General features: G+C 36.7%; 1 protein-coding gene across 1 annotated transcript in view; it reads right to left on the bottom strand.

The window, feature by feature from the left end:
• Positions 1 to 799: 799 nt before the first annotated feature.
• The window catches only part of grm8a (glutamate receptor, metabotropic 8a), a 194,804-nt gene continuing 175,318 nt past the window's right edge, over positions 800 to 20,285 (bottom strand). Inside the window, exons 8-11 of the mRNA XM_016270430.1 lie at positions 19,944 to 20,083; positions 15,107 to 16,042; positions 1,196 to 1,442; positions 800 to 807 (exon numbers count right to left, since the gene is read on the bottom strand). Of these exons, the coding sequence (XP_016125916.1) occupies positions 800 to 807; positions 1,196 to 1,442; positions 15,107 to 16,042; positions 19,944 to 20,083 (1,331 nt within the window). The remainder of the gene's footprint in view (positions 808 to 1,195; positions 1,443 to 15,106; positions 16,043 to 19,943; positions 20,084 to 20,285) is intronic.

The following is a 20,285-nucleotide window of genomic DNA, read 5'->3' as shown; positions in this document are numbered from 1 at the left end:
TATGTTACAGACTTTTCATTAAGACCCTAAAGAATCATATCAACTTGTGGAAAATGGGCATCCTATGACCCCTTTAATGTTTGCATAAAGAAAAATGTCAGCGAACATTCACAAATTATGTTTTTATACCTTAATAGGAACGGTAGTAACACATTCTTAGAACATATTTTTATTAGCTGGCTATTTATTCATTGGCTTAGCAATGAAACCTGCATAATATTTTTGGTGAACAGGTTCATAAGAGTCACTAAAATTATTCAAAATCTCCACCACTACTAGTTGAGGGCATTTTTGTTCCCTCCTCCAAATCCTTTCTTCTTTTATCTTTACGAAATAAAAGTATCCCAAAGGCCAAGAATTAAATAAAAACTTGTCTAATTTAGTCATCAAAAGTTTTGGGTGGTTTTGATACTGATACATGAGTTGCACTTTAATGTTTCATAAGGCAAAGCATCACCCGCGGTACAGAACAAAGTAATTGGCTTGATGACTTAAAATGGGCTTATTTCCCCTCAAAGCTTTGGATCGCTTCTGAGTGATTACATTTTCAACACTCCATAATCCTGCGCTTTGGAGAACAAAAAATAAATAAAAATCCAGAAATGTATCAAACTGGTAAATAATGCAAATAGTCAAATATGCTAATCAAACCTCTAACATTGATGTCACACTTTACTTTGCCTGTCTACCTCCGGCAAACATCTCAGCGGGAAACTTTTGGTCTTACAACAAGACTTGTGTTTGGTTAAGTCTACCATTTTGTACTAAACAGATGTTCTACATACAGCAGGAACATTTACTAAACATCTGGAGGAAAAAATTTGACGCTAACAGAGCAGAAATAGAGTGCAACAGTGACCGCAGCAGCCTTGAATTATCAAAGCATATTTCCTATTCATTTTTCACATAAAAAAAAAGCTTTGAACCTTAAACCAAACCGCGTGGCTCTGAGATGAATCATAGCATTCGATTCAAAGCAAAAAGTTATTTGAAAATAAGGAAAAATCTTTTCTGAGCAAATGAATGAACTACTCATCCTGTAAAGCAATGGGAATGAATAAAATCAGTCTGTTTTTGTCTTCCCACAACGTCTTATTAACATATTAAATGGTCAAGGTTAAGTGTGTCTTGAAAGGTTTATATATGAAAAGTGCTAATAGTGCACTATTTTGGCCTACATGGCTGAAATACTCACTGTTGGTCTCCATGCTCTCACAAAGCTCAGTCTTCACTTCCCCGTTGGGCCGGTCGCTTCCCTTCTGTACGAGTTTTCCTGACATGGTGGCGGCAGTGACGATCGCTTTGAAGCTGCGCTTGCGTTTGGGCACGTTCTGCTCCGGGTGGAGGATGATGACGTAGACTTTGGGCATGTAGAGCATCCCCAGAGACACAGACGCGCTGAGGCTGAGAGAGATGGTGAGGGTGGTGGTCTGGATGTACATCTGGAAACAAGACGCATCAGATGGGAACAGAGAGAGAGGGAAAGGCAAGGTAAGTCAGAGAAGAACCACATCTGTATGCAGTTCCTTCCTCAGAGTTTGAAGTCTCTCTAGCCATAATAATCAACTGTTTTAAACCGTTTCTGGATCTTTTTACTGAATTTAAAACCTTCAGAACTGTAACGGCAGCTCCTGTGAGGCCTAGCAAGGTATACAATAAAGTCATCCAAAAAAAATAAAAATGTAAGTTTTATACAGATTTATATGATATAGTTAATATTTAACAAATAAAATAATGCAATAATAACAACAACAACAACACATAATGACATTTAACAAAGAACAAAAAATGAGTTGAAAAAACATGCCAGGAACATTTTTCACATTACAAATGACAAAAATAAGATGTTACATTGCTAAAAAAATAAAATAATAATAATACATGCCATGCAATTTCATGACAATTAAGTGCACAAAAAATAAAAGTAAAATGAAAAATATTTACTGTAACGTGATGGTTGGAGTATTTGTAGTATCTGTTATACTGCCTTTAATAAATTATAATTTAAATGTACAAAAAAACTATATATATTTTTTATTAAATAAATAATACTTGTATTCATTAAGGATGCATAAAATGTATCAAATTGAAAGTAAAGACATTTATAATGATATAAAAGCTTTCTGTTTTAAATAAATGCTGTTATTTTGAACTTTATATGCATCAAATTATCCTGAAAAAAAATATGTCATAATAATGTTAACTGTTTTTTTAAACTGACAATAAAAATAAATGTTTCTTAAGCAGTAAATCAGCATATTAGAATGATTTCTGAAGGATCATGTGACACTGAAGACTGGAGTAATGATGAATGAATACCGTTATTTTAAATTGTAATATTATTTCACGATTTTCCTACTTTTAAGTTTTGTTTTGTTTTGTTTTTGATCAAATAAATACAGCCTTGATGAACATAAAAGTCACATTTCACTGCCCCCTGCCCTCCAAAAAAAAGAAGAAGAAAAAAAAACAATAATAATAAAAAATAAATAACATTTTGGATAATCATAATTTTTCATTTTTGATAGCTAAGTAAATGTGTTTATCATCCACACACACACACACACACACAGAACAACTCAAACACTGAATCGGTTTCTATGGTCAGAAATTGCAGGTAATCACCTGAGACTAGCTCTGCGGATATCGATCCAAAGCGGTCTGACACAGATTGGAGATTTTCCACTAAAAGCTACATATAAACTCAGCGTTAATTTGCCTCTTGATCAAAGAAATCACTTCAGACTAACAACCTTCCCGTTAATACCAGTCAGAGGAAACGATGCTCATTATATATAATCACCAAACTTCTGAGTTCTCACCAACTTCAGCTTTTCTGGGAACAGCTATAGAATACATGACAACGCTGATGCTATTTGCCATCATCTTCCACTCTGCGGGAATATAATGTATTGATCTGTGCTGTATTATGACCAGGGGCTCTGGCAGAAACGCCACATATCAGTGGCTTATGCTGTTAGAACTTAATACTCCCATAAACCCTCATGATCTAGACAGAACTTTAAAAACACATGGATCCAAAGCGGTCTGACACAGATTGGAGATTTTCCACTAAAAGCTACATATAAACTCAGCGTTAATTTGCCTCTTGATCAAAGAAATCACTTCAGACTAACAACCTTCCCGTTAATACCAGTCAGAGGAAACGATGCTCATTATATATAATCACCAAACTTCTGAGTTCTCACCAACTTCAGCTTTTCTGGGAACAGCTATAGAATACATGACAACACTGATGCTATTTGCCATCATCTTCCACTCTGCGGGAATATAATGTATCGATCTGTGCTGTATTATGACCAGGGGCTCTGGCAGAAACGCCACATATCAGTGGCTTATGCTGTTAGAACTTAATACTCCCATAAACCCTCATGATCTAGACAGAACTTTAAAAACACATGATCACTGAACCAGAGAGACTTTACAGCTCAAAATACGTTTTATTTCTTATCTTTTCTCATTTTAATTTTTAGTTACGTTTTATTATTTTTATGTTTTTGTCATTTTTTCTTTTCTTTTCTTTTTTTTTTAAATCTATATATTTTTATTTAATTTCTATTTCTGTTTTAATTTATTTTAGCATATAAAAATAAACTAAATTCTGCCTTGCACATGATTGTCACGCTACGCTGTTGAGGAAACGTTTAACAGTCTTTAATCAAGAAACACCGGCGATAATCCACAATGGGCGCTTGAGCCAACACACATAGAGAACGAGTAGACCTGACAAACACAAACTGAACAGACTAGGACTTTTATACAGGGGATGATTGGGGAACACAGGTGACATCAATGGAACATAATCAAACTAAACAAGGACAGGAACATGACCAAATAAGGCAAAACAGGAACTGAAACACATGACAAAAAAAACTGGTCAAATCCTGACAATTATACATTTTAGTGCAGTACTTTTATTTAAAGTAACAAAAATTGTATGGTTTTAATCTTAGTTTAGTTTTAACTTTTTAAATACTTTATTTATTGATGTTTTAATATCTGTTTTCACAATAGATCATGTCTTCAAAACGAGCTAGTTTATTATCATACAATGTTTCATTCAATTTTACTGATTGGTTGATTTAATTAAATTCATTCAATTAAATATATTACATTTATTTTGTTACCAAAGGTTGATTTGTACTGTATTTTTTATTTGTACCAGAAAAACAGCCATTATTCACAACTATTATAGTTAAACATAATAACCATGATTTCTTAAAAATTATTGTTTTAAATAAAAACAACTGAAATAGTGTCCGAAATGAATATAAATAAACATATTCAATTATTTCTTTATTGAAGTTTTAATATCTGTGGTGTCACAATAGATCATGTCTTCAAAATGAACCAGTTTTATATCAAACAATGTTTTATCAAATTGTATTTATTTATTAAATTTCATCCATTATTAGTCATTATTTGTTCTCAACCATGACTTCATGACTGTTTCAGGCCTTTTTTTGTGCTGTACCTTTAACAAAAACTGAAATGTAGGCATGCTAACAGCCTCAGTTCAGTCATTTTCACAGTTATTTTGGATCTGGGCAGGAGATTTAGAGCTCTAAAAGTTACAGTTAAATACATCAAACTCTTTCAATCAATGTAAATTTGATTCCTCATGAAATGAGCCCCCTAAACTCTTAAAATTAGAATAATAATATAAAAATCCCTGCCAAAAAGAGGTTAAATCAAATCTCAAAAGGTGTTAAAACATTTTTCCAGCGGGTTTACAATCCGCCATATATAAGCCAGAGGAATAATTAAAACAAAAATCACACCAGGACTTTGTGAAATTCTGAAGTACTGCTATTATACTGCATATAAACGCATATGACTGAATGTTCATATTCTGTGTCAATTACACAGAAGTTCCTCAGGAACTCATGAGGTCTGAAGTTAAACAGATGATTGTAGCATATAGAGCTGTATTTAAAGTCTAAATTGGACTTCTCCTTAATGCATTTCAAAACCAGAACCAAATAAAATGGTGTAACTACTGTGAATATACACATTTTCACACATGATCAGAGCTGTAAAGTGAGGAAGAGAACTGTATCCTAGATCATAGATGCATTGCTGTCTATGTAAGTGATTGATTGTTGTATTATAATAACACAATACTAATAAAATATATGTCTGTTCACCCAAGATGCAACAAAAATACATAAATTCACAACACACACATTTCATAAACACAAATATACTGTAGATATTTCTTGTGTATATATATATATATATATATAATTTGCCACTGACATCCATCCATCTGTTCACCAAATTTGCAACAAAATATGCGAAAAATGTGACACGTTTTATTTTTATATTATTATAATAATTTTTTTTTTTAAATAAGACACTGTTTGCATGTCTCATGTACGTCCATAATGTAAAGGATTTCAATGTGAAGCAGGCTATGAAATGAGTCAAATAATAATACAATTATATAAACAAAGACGGTTACACTTTATTTAAAGGATTTCATGTTGCAGTGCTATATATATTTAATACTTATAAACAACATGTACATATTACAGGGTTAGGGTTTGGTTTAGAGTTAATTACATAATTACTACAGTACATTACTATAGTACAGTACACTACAGTTATTACTACAGTATGTACATGTAATGTTTAAGAAGGACACTGTAAAATAGTGTTACAAAAATAATAAACTTAAGCAAATTATTATATTTTGATTAAAGATTGAGAAGATTAACATTCTATACTTTTTCTCTGATTTACACTTACATTCATTCATTCTAAATCTTTGATATACCTTGAACAAGAATGCGTATAAAAAATGTTACATTTTCTTAAAAATGACATCAGGATAAGCGTCTCTCTAGCTTTTGGATCAGAGCTTGTGTGTTATAGTCATTAGTGAGGAGGTCTTGTTGCTTTACTGCTGATCTGTTTCCTTTTCGCCCACCCAAATAGAACGACGGATTGCAAATAAAATCTGAATTACTGTTGCCGCATGATCCGATAGCAAAGCCACGCATACACAGAGCTCATGTTGTGTCTCCAGAAACGACCTGCACGGTGTCAGTCATTTCTCTGCCTGCCAATTCCCCTGGTGTTTCATGAAGCCTCCGTGTCACTCTTAATTAGTTTTGAAGAATCCTCGTACAGAAGCAGCCAGCAGACTATCAGCCTGGATTTCTAATAGTTCTCCGTTTCCAAAGCCTGCGACTCACAGAACTCATTTGAACAGGTTTGTAAAGGCTATTTCTCAGGTGACGGCACATGTTATTTTCTGCGCCAGAGAGCACAACCCCATGCGTACGTGTTGGAGGGTGGGCAAACGGGGAGTTTGGGATAGGAAATGTAAAATTCATTCAAAAACAGAGTCTCTTGAGATCAGGGGAGTGAGGTTTACCTGCACAGCACCTACCGCTGGCCTCCGTTACACTCACCCCCCTAAACCTCACTCCCATCCGGGTCACGGCACCAATGTAACCCCTCTCTCCCGGGTCCTCTCCACCACACCTCGTTCTCGCTCCGAGTGGGTCTCGATATTGTTAAAACCCTAGTGCATTAAATCTGCATAACTGATAAACTCATGTATCTCGAAGCAGTAGAACCTTTATTTTAACTGCACACGCGCACATATGTGTTACAAATTCATGCTTTTCTGAAACACAAACATTGTGTGACACAGCTGTCCGAAGGCAACCAAGTTAACTTTGTGTGAGCAGCTCATGGCATGCACAGGTACAAGAAATATTTCTGAAATATTTTCAGCTGAATGTTTTCTCAGCAGCTGTAGTAGATTCATACTTTTAACACCGCATGAAAAAAAAAAAAAAACACGGCACCTTTACAACATCTAGTCACATAAACAGGTGTGTGAGATTTCCTGCAGTCATTCATTTGAATAAATTAAAACCGGCAACTTTTTTCTTACTCAGTTATGTCACTAAAGTCAAACTAGAGGCCAACTCTGAAAAACGCAGCACTGAATTAAATCAAATTTAAGAGAAAAAGTCTGACATGATGTGGAATTAATGTTCATAACAGATTTGCATCAGAGTGGAAAAGCTCTCTAAACTGTTTGTGAATCTTTGTCGGAAGAAATTAACTTCACAGGAAAGTTCAACCACCGCTTAAAACTTTTAAATCAATATGAAATTGCATTCATGACCCATTTAACATCAACTTGTTTTTTTAGTGGAAGAGAATATTATGCAAGTAAAAATATCTATTAAAAAATTTGCTATATACTTTTATGTGGCTGTTATGTGAATGTTAATTGATTGACTGGAGTGGTGTGGATAACTTGTGGATTATTGTGATGTCTTTATCAGCTGTTTGGACTCTCATTCTGACGGCACCCATTCACTGCAGAGCAAGTGATGGAATGCTACATTTCTCCAAATCTGATGAAGAAACAACCTCATCTACATCTTGGATGGTCTTGGGGTGAGTAAATCTTTTAATTTGAACTATTCCTTTAACTGTGACCTGTTAGTCGAGTAACCAAACATTACAATGACTCATTAATCTTCAGTGATTTAATCTCATCAAGTATTAATGCATCTTCAGAAGTTAGTTGTAGACAGCAGCGGACACTCACTAGGGTTATGCACAGGCTCATAGCAGCGATTAGCAGCTGACACTCCTGTTCAGATGTGTTATCAGAGTGATGGAAGTGAGGCTGACATCCATCTGTTCACCCAATCACACCGCATGAAGTTAAACAACAATTAATCAAGCAGGATTAGCCACACGTATGCCAATGGCAGAGTGCTAACTACCTAACGCAACTACTCAACAGACGCTAAACCTAAATGCTGACCGCCCAGGTAATGGTCAGAGATATTGCTGTCGGTCTGTGCACATTTACCCCCTGTCAAATATGAGCACATACTCTAAAGAAACAACTTGAATGTGTTATTCATCAAATCGTACGTGGTTGTCACAAAATGATTACACAGAAAGAGGAAATGTGTGAAAACCCTACAGTGAATTTATTGGTCTTTGATCACAGAATTCTCAACCCAAAGATTTAGAGATTAGATTAGGATGGGAAAACCCCATTTTTTTTTTTTTTTTTTTTTATTTTAAACCCCCTTTTTTTTTTTTTTTTTTTTTTTTTTTTTTTTTTACAATTTAGTAGTTTTCTACATAAGTGTAAGACTGTGCCATGAACAAGCACAATTCAGTAAAGTGATAACATCTTATATGTAAATTTATGTCAGTTAAAACTTATCCTAAAATCTCTGGCTCCTTACCAGATGCAAACGTGGCAAGCAATGATGCATTTTGACAATTTTCTCTATTTCTGCAGTTATACTGGATACACACACACACACACAGTTAAAAAATAAATAAATAAATAAAATAAAAAATGTATCAGTTTCCACCAAAACATTACACAGCACAACTGTTTTCTATGGAAGCATATAGGTAGCGAAATTCAATTTAAAATGCAATATGCAAAATGGCAATGCAATATTCAAAATGGCAACGCGATATTCAAAATGGCATTGTATTTCTGCATTTAAATTTACATTTTCCATTACCCATACATGCAAAGTTTGGTGCAAAAGTAAAATGAAAATTAAATTATATAATTTACATTTGCCATTTCCAACAGTAGTCTTAATATGTAAATTGCATGCAAATTTGAATGCTTTATAAGTTGCGAAATGAAAATGAAAATGTATAACACAAATTGATTTGATATTGTGAGAAATGGTCTTATATTTCTTAAACTATTTCATATAGTTTTCAACATTGATAATATGAAATGTTTCTTAAATCAGCATATTAGAATGATTTCTGAAGGATCATGTGACACTGAAGACTTGAGCAATGATGCTGAAAATTCAGCTTTGCATCACAGAAATAAATTATATTTTTAAAATATATTCAAATTGAAAACAGTTATCATGAATTGTATTTTTTCCCTCTCAAAATTTCTGTTTTTATGGTATTTTTGATTAAATAAATGTAGTCTTGGGGAGCATAGGAAACTTTCAAAAACATTTAAAAATCTTACCGGCCCCACATATTTGAATGTTGTATATGATCATGCAACTTAATTGGCAATACAAATATTTTCAAAATCCACTCAAAAATATGAGGGCATGTCTGAATGATTCTCCACTCTTGAGTGACACAATATCCAAAGGAAATCCCTTCAGCGTCCTGATATTTATGACAGCTGTCGAACTGCTGAATGCTGTCAGACAGATTTCTTTAACACAGACAGCATCTTTAATGCTGTTATAAGCCTGACATCCTGCCATGATCAGCATCACTGCTCCAATGGCTCAATGGCTGAGTGTCATTTTTCCTGTTCAATAAACATTCATTTGGCTAATTGACTGCAAGAAAAAAAAATCAATGTGTTTTAATGTGTGATGTGAAAACTGTGTGTGTGTGTTTGAGTGGGAATGAGAGTTATACAGAAACTTTCACTTTAGCAATGATTTCCTGTGCGCTGCCAACACATTTCAGTGGCTGTTTTTAAACCTTGCTTCTTAAAGCTTCAATTATTTCTGGATGCCTTTGACAGCTTTTCATGTGATTTGGTTGTGTTTTAATGAGAAAACTATGGAAACCTTCAAAAGCATTCATTGTTTTACTGCGAACAATTCATAGAAGCACATTATAAAAATAAAAAAAATGTAAGTGTTTATAAACTTTTATCAAAATCGAACAACCTGATATACTGCTGTAACGACTTGCAGCTGACATCAACATTCTTAATATTTTTCAAACCCTGCAAACACCTGGTGCCAGTCGGGCATGCAACACACACTTTTCATGATCTAATGAATTAAAGCTACATTTATTTTTCTTGTTGAATAGTCAGTTTCACTTGGAAATTAATCCAGAAAGATTATTTGCACATAATATACAAACACAGTGAAATATTTGTAATGAGTATTTGATAATGAGTAATAAATAAAATATATTTATTCAATTATACATGTTAATAAATGAGACCCTAAATAATAATTAATTAAAATAATTTATAATAAATGCAGCCTTCTTGTAAAGTGTTACCAATATATGTTTTTATACATAAAAAAAAAGAATAATATATATCTGCATATACAGTGGTTACGGAAAGTATTCAGACCCCCTTAAATTTTTCACTCTTTGTTACAGTGGGTACGGGTAAAGTATTCAGACCCCCTTAAATTTTTCACTCTTTGTTATATTGCAGCCATTTGCTAAAATCATTGAAGTTAATTTTTTTTCCTCAATGTACACACAGCACCCCATATTGACAGAAAAACACAGAATTGTTGACATTTTTGCAGATTTATTAAAAAAGAAAAACTGAAATATCACATGGTCCTAAGTATTCAGACCCTTTGCTCAGTATTTAGTAGAAGCACCCTTTTGATCTAATACAGCCATGAGTCTTTTTGGGAAAGATGCAACAAGTTTTTCACACCTGGATTTGGGGATCCTCGGGGGTGTTTTTCAGCTGCAGGGACAGGACGACTGGTTGCAATTGAGGGAAAGATGAATGCGGCCAAGTACAGGGATATCCTTCTCCAGAGTGCTCAGGACCTCCGACTGGGCTGAAGGTTTACCTTCCAACAAGACAATGACCTTAAGCACACAGCTAAAATAATGAAGGAGTGGCTTCACAACAACTCTGTGGTTGTTCTTGAATGGCCCAGCCAGAGCCCTGACTTAAACCCAATTGAACATCTCTGGAGAGACCTAAAAATGGCTGTCCACCAACGTTTACCATCCAACCTGACAGAACTGGAGAGGATCTGCAAGGAGGAATGGCAGAGGATCCCCAAATCCAGGTGTGAAAAACTTGTTGCATCTTTCCCAAAAAGACTCATGGCTGTATTAGATCAAAAAGGTACTTCTACTAAATACTGTGCAAAGGGTCTGAATACTTAGGACCATGTGATATTTCAGTTTTTCTTTTTTAATAAATCTGCAAAAATGTCAACAATTCTGTGTTTTTCTGTCAATATGGGGTGCTGTGTGTACATTAATGAGGAAAAAAATTAACTTCAATGATTTTAGCAAATGGCTGCAATATAACAAAGAGTGAAAAATTTAAGGGGGTCTGAATACTTTCCGCACCCACTGTATATGCAGCATATCTACTTCCATATTGTGCATATCTACTTCCATATTGTACACTGCAAAAATGGCCACTGAAAGACATTTTGGTGGTGCACTGTAGAACATTTCTAGTGACTGTGAAAGAAAAAGCAAGCAAATGCAATAAAGAAATCATTCATACAAGCAGAGCCAATCACTTTTCAAACTAATGTGTTGTTTGTATGACTGCAGCTGACCTAATCCTCGGCTTATTGTTTGCTGTTGTGAATCTACTTTGAGCTAAGCTTCTATTCCTCTTCTGTATGGAGTCTTCTCTCAGCTGCATTAGTTTTAGCACGTTAAGTCATGGCAGCAGAAGTGATTTTCCCTTGCTCACACAGATTTCCCATGATTAATAGCACAGCGCGTGGCACACTAAGGACTTGGGGGGTCACTCTCTCGACCGGCAGGAATATCATCTACTGAGAAGCTGCCGGGGAGGATGAATTATGACCAGTGCCTTTTGAGGCAGGTTCGCCTTCATGTATGATGATATTAGCAGGGCAAATGTAACTAAAGCTTATCTATTCTGAGGTAATACGAATTCCACTCTGAACAGCATGATCCTGCACAGCAGGAGAAACAGCGTGATTGAGGTCTGTGTGTGTCCCGAACAGATATGACATATTACAAATAAGAAGCAACAGCCTTAGCTAGCATATTTCAAGGGTTCAAATAAGGTGGAATTTCTTTTTACAGGACTTAAAAAAGCTGAATATTATTTCCTATGTCACCGAAATGACAAATATGGCGTTAAATATGGACAATAGATAGTAAATGAAATCGTTTTATGAATAAAACACCACCAAACACTTAGTCTTTGATTCACAAGAGCTTGAAGAACAAAGGTGGCAGAACTAATTAAAAACTAAGCTGGCCTTCAAGGAATTAACTTCAAGGAATGACACTAAAGTGAAACAAAAACATTGAAATGTCACATAAAGATCCAGTGTAGGTACGGTGTCTGGGATAGAGTAATTGAAATTACTGCGCTGGAGGTGCAAGTTGCTTGTCTTATTTCAGGCAAAATATTCCTTATGCAAACTTAAATCTGCATAACGTCATTCATAACAGAAAAAAATAGTAGAATTTCACGCTCCAGCGAGAATATACTTACACCCACGAGAGGATTACCATAACAGAAGCGCGGTTACTAAGAACTTTGCCACGTTTCAGATAATGTTGTAATATTACTGTGCATATCAATGTATTTCACCCACTGATCTGCTTGAAACGTGCATTTACACGCTGTGGCAGCATGCAGAGCCGACCTCAAACAAATCATTTACAATTACAAACAAGCAACGCTGGATGAGGGGAAAAAGACATCTCCATTACTGCTAATAATGTAAATTTTGGCTAACAGCCATTATATGGTTCTAGAGAGACTCACTCACTTCAATTAATACAATAAACTTGACCTTGGAAAAATCTAAATAGCCCAAGCTTAAATAAATGTATTATGCATTTTCATTATATGAGAAACACATTGGGCTTCTGAATGTAGATCAGGTCATATGATGAATCATAACAGAAGTGCGCTTACTAAGAACTTTTGCCATGTTTCAGATCATTTTGTAATATTACTGTGCATATCAATGTATTTCACACCACTTGATCCGCTTTGAGACGTGCGTTTACTGTACATGCTGTGGTAACATGCAAAAGCAACCTTAAAAAATATCTACAATTACCTCCATGACTGTTAGTAATGTACATTTTGGCTAACAGCCATCATGTTGTTCTACAGAGGCTTCAAATTCATCAATACAAAGTAAACTTGACTTAAAAAAATCCAAATAACCCAAGCTTAGATCAATTTGACTTAATAAATAAATAAAACTCTGTAAACAAACTTACATAGTCTCTGTAAACAAATCAAACAATTCATTTGCAATGACAAAAAACAACCCAGTATGGGAAAAGTTGCATCTCTATGTGTTAATGTAAATTGTAGCTCATTTGCTTCAATAACTTCAAAATCAAATAACCTTCACTTCAAACAAATCGAAATATCCCAAACTTAAATCAATTTAGCATGCATTACAATTATATGAGAAACACATGGGGTTCCCGAATAGAGATCGGTTCACACAGTGAACTTAACAAAACCCAATAAAATTATCTGCCAGTGATTTATGAAAGACCCGTAATTTGATTCTACAGATATGTGGAGTGATTATCTTAACCAGTCACCTTTGGAAGGCATTGATTTCCTGAGGAGCCGTGAGCACATTGCCCGCTGTTCATGCAGCACTTTATTGACTCTTTATGATTCTGCAGAGTCTCTGCATTGGAAATGTCAAAGTGCACGTATTGGTTTTTGGGGTGATACCATTCTCAAATGCAGGAAGGTAGATCATATCAGCCTTGATATCTTTATGTTAGTGTGAAATGGAGAGGTAATAGTTGCTGCAATCAAAATCCACACAAACTGATTTTTGAAGCATAAACCAAAGCACATTCTTGATAATGGAAGCATATTTTATAGGCGGTGAGATTTGAACTACTTCTACTGTGGTTAATTTCACAAATGCTGCAGTTGATACAACATTGACTCTTTGTAATGATATTAATTCAAGGCTAGTAATTTTTTCATTACAAACCAATTATGAAGTCCTTTCGCTTGGTGTGGTTGCCAATCAGACAATAGTTCAATAAATGCAGACTTAAGGCCATGTTTTGTTATTCGTGACAATGAGAACTGCTCATTCTTTTCAATAAGATGCCTTTTTTCTTATCAAATGATTCATGTCATTGCTTTCCTGAGTAATGCGATGGGTTGGGGTCTGTGTTAATAGAACACCATCTATCCAACAGTTCTAGTGTTAAATTAGAATATAAATAAGCTTGTTAGTGTAAGGAATAATTGGTATATCCATAATTGTCTCTCTTGGCTAGCGCAATGCGTAGCAGTCACAGTGAGAGGCTAATGTGACTAAAGAGCAATGTGGTAATGAGCTTTTATCGTATACCACTGTGAAAGGAAATCAAACACTAGAGTTTTAGCATTCAAAAGACTACTGAACAACTTGTTTGCATAGATATTATACTTCTAGGGCTTCAAAACCACATTTGCCTCTATTTTAAATAATTAATTCGTCCAGAGATGAATACTGTGTCATTGTTTACACGACATGTTGTTCCAAACTTATGCAATTATTTTTTCAGTGGAATAACAGCATACAGGTTTGGATAAACATGAGGGTGAGTAAATAATGACTGGATTTTCCTTCATATCTAACTATCCAGACTCATGCAAGTCCTGCTCACTCAAGCTTCAGATATTTCAGAGATGCTTCCTGAGTTGTACACTGTCTGATCAATATTGCCACCCATCTGATCACCTGATCACCTCTGACTCTTTTGTCTGTATCCTACAGTGCACCTGAAGCTATATCCATCAGTCTGAGAGTACGTGAAACCTTGGCTTTGGCTTTTTTAGGTTAGCCTTTTAACATGTGAAATGTTCTGGAGGTTTTCACCTGCTGGGTCAGGTGAAAGGGTAACCAGCAGGTGATGTTATTATCTGTAGCCCACAGCAATATTCTGCCATCTATAGCTCACATGCACATAAACAAACATTCACAGTGCAGCACCACATCCTATTCCTAATGCAAACAGGAATGCATGGTATCTAGCCAATGACCAAGCTGTAAAGAAAAGTTATACTTAAATTCTTTGGAGAAAACTTTTTGTTTGTGCTTTTTTTTCTCTTCAGTTTAACATGTTAATTTAGTGCAATTATTAATACAAAAAAAGGGATATAAAATAATTTAAATAATCACACCCCCTATGTACATAAATGTATGTACATAAAAAAAATAATAAAATAATTCCATAAGTGAAATGCTGTCACTTATGCTAATTCCTACCAGAAGCCAGAGAAGAGCGAAGATACACTTGCTGTATTCAATATAAAAAGCAATTACTTGCATAGACATTGAGAATACCAGTGCATTTAGCTACAGGTTTCGTAAATCTCACTTACCCTTTCTGCCGATTGTGCGGTGCCAAAGAAGATAGGTATAAAAGCTAGCCAAATGATGCAGGTAGTGTACATAGTAAATCCAATTGGCTTGGCCTCGTTGAAGGTCTCTGGCACGCCGCGGGTCTTGATGGCATAAACAGTGCATGTTACCATCAAAAGGATGCTGTAGCCCAGCGAACAGATGAGTGACAGGTCTGAGATGTCACACTTGAGAACCCCACGAGCCTTCTCCGGGTTGGATGTACGCTGCTCACCGTAGTCCACCACTGTGTGCGGCGGATCGACGGCAAACCACACAAACACACCGAGAAGCTGCACCGAGATCAGGCTGAAGGTGATGACCAGCTGAGAAGCAGGGCTGATGAAGCGTGGTGCAGCCACCGACTTCTTGCCTTGCTCAAAGATGCGGTGGATGCGGTTGGTCTTTGTTAGGAGAGCAGCATAGCTGAAGCACATGCCCAAACCCAGGAACACCCTTCGGAAAGAGCAGATGGCCAAACTTGGTGTTGCGATCATCAAGAAGGTGATGGCGTAGCACAAAAAAATCCCAGTCAGAAGCACGTAGCTCATCTCTCGGCCGGATGCGCGGACAATTGGTGTGTCATTGTAGCGGACGAAAGTGACCACCACAAAACTTGTAGCCAGGATTCCAAGAACTGCAACAAACACTGGTATGGCTGCCCAAGCAGAGTGCCATTCGAGTTTGATGATTGGAATGGGGATGCAACCGGTGCGATTACGGTCTGGGCGCTGCTCGTATGGACACAACTCACAACTGAATACACTGGCTTGGAAGTGGTAGCCTTCGCATCGCTCACAATGCCAGCAACAAGGTACACCCTTTACGATCTTCTTCCTTTCACCCATCTGGCAAGGCACACTACACACCGAGACTGGAAGCGTAGGGTCGCCAGTCCGCCAGCGCATGGCATCCACCTGAAAAGGATAACAAAAAAATCCTGTCAAATACAGAGACCAGGGGTGTAATGTTATATTACTGAGGCCAACTGGGACCCATGTCAATATCACATAGTGTTTGTTCACTTAGACCAGTGGAGAACTTTTCCTCCAACTGAGCATGGTTTCTCCCAAGGTTTTTTTTCTTTACTTCCTTTTCTGTCACCTGATGGAGTTTGGGCTCCGTGCCACTATCGCCTTAAGGGTTTACGTACTGGGTAGTTATAGGAACTCCCAGGGTGGTCTGCCGAGAACTTAATTTTCCCCTAGGACCTTTTTTCCTGTTGCATTCGCATCGCCACTGAGAACTCTGAAGTAATGTAAGCTAACTGACAATGACATCATTTAACAACTGGGGGATGGAGAACCCTGGACTTCAGCGTCTATCTATCGCTGTATTCCATGTTTGCGGAGCAAGTATATGTAAACTCTATTTACACGGTGGGGTGAACACGCCAAGAAGTGCGTACTTGGCGGACTGTAGACTCGGAAGTAAATGCCTACTGCTATGATTGGCTAATAGTTGTGTATGTTTGACAGCATACATTCCTCATAGACGGACGCTGCTGTGATTTAGGTCAGAAACGCATAAATACTCAGCACATATCAAACGAACTGTAATAACAGACAAAACAATAGTGACCACGTAATGAAAACAGTTACTCACACTTATGTGGTGTGACATGATTGTCGGATCCAATATAGTCGGCACAGCATCGTCTTTTAGTTTCAATATTTCTGAAAATCCCAAGTTGAATTGTGCCTTGTTTGTAAATGAATCCGCGGTAAAATAAAGTGAACAAAGGACCAAGTTCTTACTGACGTGGTCTGGATCTTAAATCATTAAAAATAAAGTTAAATAATCTCAAAGACTGTGTTTCCAAAACTTGGCACTGGACAGCATCTTGTTGTATTCGGAGCATCTTTATCATTTGGTTTCTGCGTAGACCTGCGTTTGCCTCTCTCTCTCGTTCTCTCTTTATTAACACTACATGCGCGAACAGTAGAAGCAGGCGTTGATCCTCTTGTGCTTTTTTTCAAACATTTTTGAGGTTCAAATGCTGTCAGAATCAGCGCTAACAATTTACACACATCAATATTACTCATAGCAATCAAATACCTGAAACTGTGTGACTTGTCGAGGAGAGATGTACATTTACTTTTCTAAGCAATCTTACTTATGATTTTCACCAGTTAAGTAGGCAACAAAGTTTTAGAGATTCGGGACTAAGCTCTCTTTATTTGCAACCACCCAGAACACACTAGCAACACACTAAAAAGGTCGCCTTTCCGCTAGCGTATGGCATCCACTTGCAAAGCATTATGAAAAAAGCCCTGTCAGAGATGAAGACCAGAGGCTTACTGTTACATTTGAAACTGTGCATTCAAAGCAAGTCTCATTACCCACATGGGATGTAGGTTGTGTCATATTTGTTGTGTCATACTTCTGTCAGCAGAAGAAATCACTTTATTACCCCTTAGCGCCTGAAAGCTGTGGAAAATAAGAAGCCAACGCTGCTCTTTTAAGAGCAGCTTCAGTTTGGCTCCCGGGTGCAACTTTGATGGCAGATATATTTTGGGACAAACTTGTGCCAGAGGCATTTGAGATGAAATAAATAACGACAAACCCGAGTTTAAGAAGTGACTGCAATGTATTATGCAAGAAATTTAATTGCACGTAAAAAACTATTTTGCCAGACCAATCCATAGGACAAATAAGGACAGCTCTATACTTATGTCGCCTGCTGCAAAGAGATGGCCGTGAATGAATTATTCATGCTTGAGACAAATTATGCCTGGCAAAAACAGATTGGCTTTAATTAGAGAAGCAAAAAAATAAGGGACCTATTAAAATTAAAAAAGACAACATTTGCAAATGAACAGAAGTTGACTTATCACATAAAAGGGTATGAAGGGTATTTAAGAATAATTGAAAGACCAAATCCCTTTATTTGATTCTTCCCATTCTGTCTGAAACAAAAGCCACACTGACCATTCACAATTAAGCAGTTTAATTTGGTTTTATTCATCCTGAAGACACAGTAATGGGGAGTGAGAAGGGTTTTTACTACATTTACTACACAGAGCCATAGATCACTGATAAGCTACGCAATATCGCGTTCAAAATCGGCAATGAATCACCTGTGATTTTGAACGCGATTTTGCATAGCTTGTCAATGAACTACGGCTCTGTGTAGTAAATGCCGCTCCATCTGAGCGCACGTGCTGGAGATTTACTACTAATCACAGAACCGGCTTTTCTGACGAGATGCGCATGAAAATCGCATTCGATTGATCCATATTCTACTTGTTTTGTAAACGAAATGAAATTTTAATGGTTAGATAATTGAATTTGCACAGCCCTACCCAGAAACATCACCTAGCAACCACCTAGCACACAACACTTAAAACTGCCCAGAGAATCTTAGCAATCGCTTAGAAACTCCATGGCAACATGTCAAAATGCCCAGAACACCCTAGTAACTACATAGCAACACACTAATAAAAACACCCAGACCACTCTCGCAAGCCCCCAGCAACACCCAGAACAAACATCTAGCAACTGCATAATAATATAACACCCTGGCAACTGCACTGCAACATGTTAAAAAGGCCCAGGACACCCTAGCAACCAGGCTACAACATGCTTAAAACACCCATAACATCTAGAAATTGCCAAGACACACCACTCGTATTTATTTAATTGCATTTCATTTTACACACTCTCAATCTTTTACATCTGAGTGGAAAGAATATAACTGCTTCTGCAATTTACATATTGAATGTTTTATTAGTAGTGCTGTCAATAGATAAAAAAAAATAACAAATTAATCACACATTTTTCTGAAATTAATCGCGATTAATCCCAACTAACATTAAAGTTTTTAAATATACTTTTAAATTGAAGAGCATGCACTGCGAGCACAGTACCGTTTCCGCGCTCGCTTGACTCGCACCTGGCACTGAAATTAAGTGGAGCGCGTATCTGTGTCGTTCTGCGACTGAATAAATGCACTTCTTCTCAAGAGAAAAAGTGACAGAAGCAGCAGTTATGAGTGGGGTGGCCAACCCTAGCCCCGCCCCTGCATTAATTGCGTTAAATATTTTTAACGCGTTAAACTGAAAAAATTTATCGTCTGCGTTAACGCGCTAATTTTGACTCCACTATTTATTAGTAGTTTCAGTAAGTAAACAGACCCCTTTAAAGTGACCTGCATGCCTCTTTCAGTAAACAGCAAAATTGCAAAACAGTGTGTATTGATTGTAAAAATTATTTTCCGAAAATGAAACGTTAACCTTGTTCTTGAATAATCCTTTCAAGCTAACGAAAGTCGTTTTTCCGGAGTGAGTCGCCCTTAATGAGCTGCATGCAAATCACCAGCACTCAGTAACACATCCAGCGCTGATCTGTTTAAGCGCTTAAGTGAAGGGTTTGATACCTGAGTTAAGAAGCGAGATTTAAAGAACTACAGGGGGCTGGATCACAGTTCTGCTAAGTGACCACTTCCCCTCCCACTCACCTGCACAGACACAAAGCCCAGAGGAGCTGTGATTCTCCGTCACGTATCAGAAAACTACAGCTTCAATCTCCACAGTGCTGCGAGAGCTTTTGGCAATGAAAACACGGCTCGTTTCTGGCTCCATTAATTTTGTTTCGCAGCCAGGCATAAAACATTACAAGCTTATCTTCCATCCCGTTGACTAATGAAGCCCCAAGAGTATTCATGTCACATGCATCATCAGCAAAGATAAGATTTCCTACAAACATTTATGCTTGAATGTATCTGATTCGAGCATGCATACTTTGTTATACTCTGGATGGATGCATGAATGCATGGATGGATTTCGTCATGAAGACCAGAAAATGCTTTCCACTCACATTAAGATGCAGTTTGTTTGTCCACTGGCCGATCACTTTGTACTCAGCTGTCGATTTGTTGGTAATCTGATACTGGAAGATGTCATATCGCCCTGGCGCATCTCCGTTCTGATTGAAGACCACCGGAGTGCCTGCACTTCCTGCAAAACAGGATATGACAGATTTTTAAATGATCAGACTTATATTTTAGTCAGTAAAATAGCAACAAAATTGTCATTGTTACACATTTTTCTTCACATTCAAACGGAAGGAGGGAGCCAATCCGTATCTAGAGATTAAAGGGGTCATATGATGCGATTTCAAGTTTTCCTTTCTCTTTGGAGTGTTACAAGCTGTTTGTGA

This window comes from Sinocyclocheilus grahami, unplaced genomic scaffold (genome assembly GCF_001515645.1).
Source record: "Sinocyclocheilus grahami isolate Dianchi unplaced genomic scaffold, SAMN03320097.WGS_v1.1 scaffold56.1, whole genome shotgun sequence".
NCBI classification, from domain to species: Eukaryota; Metazoa; Chordata; class Actinopteri; order Cypriniformes; family Cyprinidae; genus Sinocyclocheilus; species Sinocyclocheilus grahami.
The sequence above is the reverse complement of the archived record's forward strand: the minus strand, read 5'-3'. Positions and strand labels throughout refer to the sequence as shown.